At 46.9% G+C, this 8,788-nt stretch overlaps 1 protein-coding gene and 1 long non-coding RNA gene across 5 annotated transcripts; both read right to left on the reverse strand.

Annotated features, from left to right (window-relative positions):
• Positions 1 to 545: 545 nt before the first annotated feature.
• LOC148390185 (uncharacterized) lies at positions 546 to 2,883 on the reverse strand. The gene is made up of 3 exons (XR_015861800.1): positions 2,430 to 2,883; positions 2,229 to 2,306; positions 546 to 664 (listed from the first exon to the last, which is right to left on the reverse strand). It is a non-coding gene; the product is annotated as an uncharacterized LOC148390185 (long non-coding RNA).
• A 1,850-nt stretch (positions 2,884 to 4,733) lies between these two features.
• LOC148390186 (janus kinase and microtubule-interacting protein 3-like) lies at positions 4,734 to 7,762 on the reverse strand. 4 transcript variants are annotated; one of them, XM_088392186.1, is made up of 11 exons: positions 7,131 to 7,762; positions 6,976 to 7,046; positions 6,735 to 6,839; positions 6,477 to 6,590; positions 6,279 to 6,321; positions 5,996 to 6,058; positions 5,811 to 5,909; positions 5,488 to 5,721; positions 5,302 to 5,367; positions 5,172 to 5,240; positions 4,734 to 5,095 (listed from the first exon to the last, which is right to left on the reverse strand). In XM_088392186.1, the coding sequence occupies exons 7-11, from the start codon at positions 5,898 to 5,900 to the stop codon at positions 4,868 to 4,870; spliced, it is 687 nt and encodes a 228-aa protein (XP_088248312.1). In that variant the 5' UTR covers positions 5,901 to 5,909; positions 5,996 to 6,058; positions 6,279 to 6,321; positions 6,477 to 6,590; positions 6,735 to 6,839; positions 6,976 to 7,046; positions 7,131 to 7,762; the 3' UTR covers positions 4,734 to 4,867. The 4 variants fall into 4 exon arrangements, with proteins under 4 accessions (XP_088248312.1, XP_088248311.1, XP_088248308.1 ...); XM_088392185.1 differs by having other exon boundaries at positions 6,279 to 6,318; positions 7,131 to 7,761; XM_088392182.1 differs by having other exon boundaries at positions 6,279 to 6,395; positions 7,131 to 7,612.
• Between the last annotated feature and the right edge of the window lie 1,026 nt (positions 7,763 to 8,788).

Below are 8,788 nucleotides of genomic sequence, written 5' to 3' on the forward strand. Positions count from 1 at the left end.
GTCTGATAATCTACCAAATCTTTGAATTGAAGAATTTGTGATTTAATTAATAGCTTGTTCAGGGTAATCAGACTTGTATATAATTCTAATGGCCTTCTTTTGAAAACTATTCTGAATTACAACTTTGGATCTTATATTACTTTGCAACAATCTACTCCGTGACAGATTAGGCAGTATAATCACATATGTTAACTTCAGTGCCCACACTGTATTTATTTATGGTTATTTGTTAAATCAAGTACTGTTAGACATGAAATAGGAAGTGTTTAACATAAATGTTATGGCTACTCACCATTGTAGCTCGCTCCTGGTCAATGATACGAGCCTCTTCTTGCAGTGGAAAACTTGCAGCCAACAAACACCGTGGAACCTAAAGGAATGAAATTAAACATTAACATTTCGCCTCGACCAATTTTCACACGTACAACGCAACGCGGCTACACTTCTGCTATTACAAACGTAAATCTCCTTAAACACAATGAGTGTTACTTACCGTGTACGCTCTAGACGGTCCAGTTGCAAGCAGAAAATAAAGATATTTCTGTTGATAATCGTCGCTGCTCAGTGGCTCACGGCCATCGCGCCAACAGATTTGAATTTTGGCGGAGGTTCGGGCAATTACGTCATATCCGCGGCATTTGACTGCGACGTAATACCCGCTTATCTGAAACGGCAGTTAAAAGTAGAGTTACATCAAGTTTTCTTGGAACCTAAACGAATGAAAGAAAACTATCATTTGGCCACAACCAACATTCACAGATACAACACAACGTGCGGGGTTGAGGTTAAAGATTGAGTGAAGGGCCCTCGTTTTAAACTACTGTTTTGAAAAGGAGTGGGAACAAGTAAGACGTATTTAATTTATTTAATGGGAAGTAGTAAGACTTATTAAATTTATTTAATCTACTTTTCTTCCCAGGCAAAATTTGATGTGCTGCAATTCCAAATTTCCAAAGTGAATGAAGGAATGAAGTCCTTTAAATTATGATTTTGTATAAATACTAGGCATTAACACAAAATCGACGGCACAAAATGGGCAGACTTTACTTGTTTGAAAAGGACTGGTTACAAGACAGACTTTTTTAATTTATTTAATGGGAAGAAGACTTATTTAGTTTAATTGATCTATTTTTGTTCCCTGCCAAAATTCGATTTGCTGCAATTCCAAATTTCCAAAGTGAATGAAGGAAAGAAGTCGTTTAAATTATGATTTTGTTTAAATACTAGGCATAGACACAAAATCTACGGCACAAAATGGGCAGACTTTACTTGTTTGAAGAGGACTGGTTACAAGACAGACTTTTCTGATTTATTTAATGGGAAGAGGACTTATTTAGTTTATTTAATCTATTTTTGTTCCCTGGCAAAATTGGATTTGCTGAAATTGTATTTTGCCAAATCTCGATTTGAGACCTGATAGGAAGTATTAAACGCTTAGTTAAATCAATACAAGTTGGTAAGAAGAGCGAGTAATGTTGGTTGAACCGATGAATGAAGGTTGAAAGCAATTTAAATTATGACTTTGTATAAATACTAGATATTAACAGAACATCTACTGCGCAAAATGGGCAGAGTTTACTTGTTTGAGAAGGAGTGGCTTATTCAAAACTAAGATTTATGTAATCTGTTTGTTCCCAGGCAAAATTGGATGTGATGCAATTCCAAATTTCACCACATGATGGTGCCCAATTTTGACTTCATAGGACATATTAAACACTTAGCTTGTTATTATGTTCAAGGTAATCAGATTTGTTTATCATTCTAATGGCCTCTTCAAAACTATTCTGGATTACTACTTTGGATCTATTCTACATTACTTGGCAACAACATACTCTGTAACAGATTAGGCAGTATAATCACATATGTTAACTTGAGAGTGCCCACACTCAATCTACTTATCGTGATGTGTTAAATCAATTACTGTTAGACATTATTTGTCTGATAATCTACCAAATCTTTGAATTGAAGAATTTGTGATTTAATTAATAGCTTGTTCGGGGTAATCAGACTTGTATATAATTCTAATGGCCTTCTTTTGAAAACTATTCTGAATTACAACTTTGGATCTTATATTACTTTGCAACAATCTACTCGGTGACAGATTAGGCAGTATAATCACATATGTTAACTTCAGTGCCCACACTGTATTTATTTATGGTTATTTGTTAAATCAAGTACTGTTAGACATGAAATAGGAAGTGTTTAACATAAATGTTATGGCTACTCACCATTGTAGCTCGCTCCTGGTCAATGATATGAGCCTCTTCTTGCAGTGGAAAACTTGCAGCCAACAAACACCGTGGAACCTAAAGGAATGAAATTAAACATTAACATTTCGCCCGGACCAACATTCACACGTACAACGCAACGCGGCTACACTTCTGCTATTACAAACGTAAATCTCCTTAAACACAACGAGTGTTACTTACCGTGTACGCTCTAGGCAAAATTGGATGTGATGCAATTCCAAATCTATCTGAAACGGCAGTTAAAAGTAGAGTTACATCAAGTTTTCTTTTTTAATCAACACAATCATTTACAACCGTTGACCAGAAAGAATCGTCGAAATTCGACGTCCCCCACAAACGCCACGCTCACTCGCTTTTCAGGGCAACAAAAGTACTTCTTTTTAAAAACGATGAGTTGTACTTACCGTGTACGCTCTGGACGGTCCAGTTGCAAGCAGAAAATAAAAATATTTCTCTTGTTAGTCGTATGTTACCATCCGCTGTGTCTTTGTCAACATCGCCGCCATTTTCCTACTTCCTGCTGCGAGCCACGCCCACGGATTTAAATTTGGGCGGAAGCTCTTTCCATTGGCGTCGTTTTCGCGTATAGCAAATCCGATTGGTTGGGAAGGGGGCACGGTTATGCAGCCGAGGAGTCCTGTGATCGGTGGGATGTAAAGTAGGCGTCGACGTCACGTCCGCGTCACGTGACCACGACGTGGCAGACGTCAAATAGCAACCGCTGTTTTGTTTAGTAGACTTACAGTTGTTATGCATTGACATAATGGCGCACACACCAAATAGATTTAAATAAATTAAATAATTCTTCTGCCCACTCTCTTTTAAACAAGTTAACTCTCCCCGCGGATTTGAATTCCGGCGAAAGTTACGCCCATCGACGTCACGTATGTCACGTGACCACGACGTGGCAGATGTCATATAGCAACCGCTGTTTTGTTTAGTAGATTTACAGTTGTTATGCATTGGCATAATGGTGTGCACTCAAAATAGATTTAAATAAATTAAATATTTCTTCTGCCTACTCCCTTTTAAACAAGTTAACTCTGCCCACGTCCATTGACGTCTTGTCTGCGTCACGTGACCACGACGTAGCGACGTCATATAGTAACCGCTGTTTTGACCAGTAGACTTAGTTATTATGCGTTGACATAATGGCGCACTGGTTAGCATGGCCACCTCTTAAGCATGATGATGCGGGTTCGACGCCTGATCAATGTTAGCATGGAGTGAGCTGAAGTGCATGGCGCTGAAGATTTGAATCTTTGAAATGCGCTGAGGTCTGACATATCAGGCAGAATGGTTTGCCATCACGTTCAACAAAAAATAGAAACTTTCCCACTCTGATTAAAACGTCCTGTGTTCATCTACGTATTTTTGTTTTGCTGTGCATCTTTTCCCTGCCATTTCGAGAGCCCAATTGACACTCATAGTTTAAAGAAATGTGTTTGCCCATCCTACTTTGTGGAATTTCACCACATGCGCTTTTGACCAAAATACCAAATTGAACTCAAGTGAAGCCAACACGCACAACCCCCCCCCCCCCCCCCCCCCCACACACACACACACAAATGTTGATATGAACATAAAAGAGCCGCATGCGGTTCGGGAGTTGCGGCTTGGCCAAACCTGTACTATACAACTTTATTTGTATAAAATTTTCACAACAGCTGTCACACAAACAAAGCGGGAAAAACCGAAGACGTGCGTGTTCCGCCCACGCTGGATTTATTTGCACCTTTGAAAAGACACCGTATTGCCGCAGATGTGGCAAAGAGTACTTTTGGGCATCTGAGACGGAAGGATGTCCAAAGCATCACGTCACCTGCTCTGGTAGGCATGGTGGTGGGACGTTGAGGTCAACCGCTTTGGGGTTGGCTGACTCTTTGATCGCAGGATGCCACACACTTGAAGACAGAAGCAGAAAAGCAGAGCTAAATGCAAAATGTACTCACCGGTGACTCCAATTTTTTTCCCCCCTGAAGAAACAGCTGGACGGGTGGCCCCGGCTGGCCAGTGGGACTCTTGTTATTCTGACCCTTTTTAGTGCGCGTTTGGGGCAACAACCGTTTTTTGTGGCGCTCTCTTCTGGTTCAAAAGTGCCCTGCATGTGAATTTGCTTTTCCTGCCTTCTGATTGGATGAGCGCCGGTGTGACGCGGTGCCTCTGTCACCGTGGCGGGGGGTATACGTTGGCATCGGAGCGTCTGCCAACGTCTGAGACCGGCTGGCAGTGTATCGGAGGTGTCGAGTGCGGTGCCGCTGGAGCTCACTCACCAGCTGGTGTTAGGGCCACAGAATGAAGGCCAAGGAGAAGAATAGAAAGAGAAACAGAAACTTCTCCTCCAATTGTTTGATTTGTCTCTTCTGAGCTTCGATGAATTCTTTCAGCTCTTTGTTCCTCTAGGACGGACAAATGGAAAGTGGCATTCAAAAGCCAGTAAGCGTGCAAGTAAGTGCCGGGCTGGCTTTGGGCCCTTACCTGTTGCGCGCTGTGCAGCAGATCCATTCTCTCTTGGAGGATGCAAGCGTCGCGCTCCCTCAACTCGCACATCAGGGCTCGCTTCCATTGGTCCACGGCGCTCCTAAGCTCTTCTCTCTGATCCGCCGTCAGCACGTCATTCACGCCAGCGTGGCTGGCTTTTTCGCCGTCCGTGGCGGGGCAGTCCCGCTGCGGTAGCGCCTCGTACAACATGGCCTCCAGCTCCAGGATCCTCTGGGCCGCAATCCTCGTCCATCAGTGGTCCGGCGGGAGATTTGAGGGCGGCTTACCTTATGAGCCTGGTCCATGGAACACTTCCTGAAGTCCAACTCTTCATCCAGGTAGCCCTTCTGCTTGCAGAACATATCCTAGCACAGCTCAAGGTCAGAATTGTTGGGGCACATTGCCGGAGTTCCACTTGGCTGATGTCGCGTGTCTGTCTACCTTCTCACTTTCAATGTCCAACATCTTCTGTTGAAGTGCTGACTTGGTCACTTTGATGTATTCTAACCACTGAGGAAAGGCTGCTGTCACATAAGCAGAATGCGAGAGCGTGCGTGGACGTGCGCGTTACCTTCTCGGCTAGGGTGAGAAGGGTCCTGGCGTGAATCACGACCACCTGCTCCTCGTTGGTGAGATTCTGCAAGAGCCCAAAGGCACAGCGTCAACAAGCTTCTTTCAGCGCAAAGCCTTCCAAAAGTCACATTTGAGCCGCCGAGTCTCGTGGAGTGCGAACATAAGGAGTTCGACATACACTTACGGCGTTATAGCCCAGGATGTCCAGCTTCTTCATCAGATCACTGATGACGATGTCCGGGGGAAAGGCGCAAGGAGCAATGTAAGGTGTTCTGGGACCTCGGGTTAAGGTTAGGGTTGCGAGGGACGCCTTACGTACGCTCACGCCCTCGGCCTTGCAGTAGATCTGCAAAGGGCTGAGGCCGTCTGGGAAACGGACTTGCAGAAACTTCAAGACGGGGGAGCGCCACTCCCTCTCCTGAAAGGCAGAGGCATGCATCCGTCCGTCCGTCCGTCCGTCCGTCCGTCACATCTCTGGCCTCAACACGCTTGTGCGAGTCTTCCCACCTCCAGCTCCAGGATGCGGAACTCAAGCAGTTCGTTTTGGTCTCGGATATCCTGGATGTGCTCTTTCAGACGCGCTTCTTCCGCCTCCATCCGCCTGACCTGAAAAGACAGTCAGACCTCATCTGCGGGGCTTCCCGACAGGTGTGACGCCAAGCGACTCCGCCCAGCGCCTTTCTTTCCGTCACCTTTTCGGCCAACTGCTGATTGCTCTGACGCAGCAGCTGCTTCTCCTCCACCCACTTGACATTCTAGAAGAGACAAACGCGTGGACAGCTTTGGAATGTTGTGTCATTTTCATCCACAAATTCTTTGGTTGACTGGAAAATGACATTTGCTTTTCTCCGCATTTTCCCAGCCACGTTCGGGGGGGGGGGGGGGGGGGGTTGGTCCAGTAATGCCAGACGGATGAGTGACTGAAGAATGTAGCTATTTTGTCTGAGAAAAAGGTGTGCTCATTGATGAGCTTACCTGTCCTTGTTGCTTCAACGCTGACTCCAGATCTGCTACTCTGCTTTGATAGTGACCCATTTCTACCATCAGCTTTTCTCTGGTCTGAAAGGAGGAGGAGGGAGGCTCCTCCTCCTCCTTTCAGACCAGAGAACACCCGAGGCTGGGTGAGAACGGGGAGGCTGCGACCCGGCCGGGGGTTGCGGGAAGGGGCGCCACCTTGATCTCCTTCTCGGCGTCGTAGTCCCCTTTCGCTGGTCTGGGCTAGCAGAGCGTAGGCTCGTTGCAGCGCTTGATATTCTTGCGTCAGCTGGCGGTAGCGAAGCTCCGCCTCTTCATGCACACACCAATGCAACACAGCACTAGTACCAGAATCAGTCAGACCGGCGACAAAGCACCCGCGACGCAAAGACGAGTCCGATTCCAGGCTGAAGAGGAATGTTTGGTGTCAATACGCTGGCAGAAATGGCGGGCTACCTCTTCGGGTTCCGTGTCGGGGGTTCTGTCGGTGTGAAAAGACAAGGACAATCCGTCCGAGTCCACCAACACGTCTTCGTCGTAGCCGTAAAATGTTTCGATGACCTGCGGGCGCGGAAGCAAACATCTCTCTGAACAAACTGAAGCGACACCTCACGATGAATCGACGAGAGGAACGATAGCGAGAAAAAGGCCATTTCATCTTGCGCAACACCAAGCAGCCGCAAACAAACAGACTCACCTTGCAGGACCTCACGCTTTGTTCCTCCTCAGAGATTCTCGACGTCGGTATCGTAGCAGCAAATCTCTCTCCTGTCGACACAAATAATCCGCCTTTGAGATTCTTTGGATGCAAAGGGAACGAACGGCTCCGGCGCAGAAACAAACGCGACTCACAATGACATTTCTGACATGAGCTCCTGTCTCCAGAGCCTGAAAAACACGTCACCGGCGATGATTGGAGGGACGCTCGTCTTTTCCAAAAGTGACAACTACAGGGTGTGTCAGGGTTTTCCAGATTATCTTTATCGTATCATTGTGTTGCTTTGACTTTGACTGCGACCTGTAATAAATAATATTATTTATCCCTTATTTATCCCTATCGCTTATCCCTTCCTACACAAAGTCGTAAAACACCCCTTGCTATGTTTTGACTAGAGGTCAAGGGCTTCCTCTATTCAATCCACTCTTACACCCACCCTGTTTCTCTTAATTAAAATGCTCGTGCAGGAGCCGAGAGTCAGACTTCATTCGTACAACGGATGGACTCTCCACCTGCAGGTGTCCAAAAGAACTTACTTGTCTCCCGTGTGGTTCTTGCAAAATAAGTTGGAGCGAGCGCAACTCTAACAGGGTGCATTTTGCCACTAGCTGCCTACGGACAATGACGTCGCGCTCGCGGCTCATGGTTGACGGGCTGAGCAGCCGGGCAAGTCCGTCGTTTTCAGCGCACAGCGAGTGGCAAAGGCGCTGACAAAACGGGAGCTTTGAGCTGCTGAAAACGGCAAAACAAGTCTAAAGCGTGTTCAAACGCGTGCGCACAATGCTCCTGCTTGAAAGGTCGGAATTTAAGGGGCCAATTTTTTGGATGGCGGCCGCCGGCCAAGCTTTGGACGGAAAAGGTTTCCTGGCGACAGCGAGCGAGCGCGGCGCTGCCGTACGTGCACCGAGTCGCCTGCCTGAAGACCTTGGACAAGTCGTCGATGATGTGCCGCTGCTCCACAACTTGAAGGAACTCCATTTCACCGTCCTGCTGGCCGCAACCGCGGTCCAGGTCATTGAGCGAACTAGGCCTTCTCTGTGGAACACAAATGCAGTGGACTCTGTTGGCACGCCGCCGTTGTCCGCGTCGACTTACCAAGCTTGCCATCTCCTCGTTCTCCTGGGTGACAAAGCGCACTTTGTTTTCAAGGCGACACAGCACCAGCGAGAGTTCTTCATTCTTCCTGCTCAGGCGTTTGTTTTTGTACAGGAGTGGCAGAAACTGGCTTTCTGTTTCTCTCAGTCGCTTTAGCTGCAAGCATGAAGTGCGGGATGTGAAAGACGCACAACACGCGGGCCAGAACGTATCCATTCCTTTTGCATCGGTTTGAACGGAATCGTGGCTTTGGCTCCCAATAAAAGACATCTACCAGGCAACCGACTCGCCGCGCCGCTCAACTAATAAGCAAGCGCAATGGGTGCCTCGCTGGATGGCGCGCATCAAACGTAGCGCAAACCTTCAAGCGTGCCGTCAATAAATTACCAGTTCATTGCGCTCTTCAGAAAGCAGGGCGTTTCGATCCTCCAGTTTCCTGATGACTGCGCTGAGCTCAGCGATTTTCAGATGAAACCGTCGCGTGTCCCGATCCTCCTGAGACTGAAAACGCCCCGCAACACACACACACAAGCACTCGTTCAAAGTTCAAAACTGTTTTTGTGCTACCTTCCTCCAGCAACGAACTAAGTCATGCGTACTGCAAGTGTGTGATGAGGTGGCTTACGCAATGAAGAGGATTGCTAGTAGCGGCGTTGACCCCACTTCCAGGGTAGTTTAGGCCCGCCCTTTGGGAATC

This window comes from Syngnathus floridae, chromosome 12 (assembly GCF_059516105.1).
Source record: "Syngnathus floridae isolate MCC-2025c chromosome 12, RoL_Sflo_1.0, whole genome shotgun sequence".
Lineage (NCBI taxonomy): Eukaryota > Metazoa > Chordata > Actinopteri > Syngnathiformes > Syngnathidae > Syngnathus > Syngnathus floridae.

Excerpts from the sequence above, each read along its gene's own strand:
- LOC148390186 (XM_088392182.1), bottom strand. The coding sequence starts at position 6,347 with ATGGTAGAAATGGGTCACTATCAAAGCAGAGTAGCAGATCTGGAGTCA. Across the intron at positions 5,910-5,995 it reads ATCAGCAGTTGGCCGAAAAG|GTCAGGCGGATGGAGGCGGA; the intron begins GTGACGGAAAGA and ends CTGTCTTTTCAG. Across the intron at positions 5,722-5,810 it reads TCCGCATCCTGGAGCTGGAG|GAGAGGGAGTGGCGCTCCCC; the intron begins GTGGGAAGACTC and ends TCTGCCTTTCAG.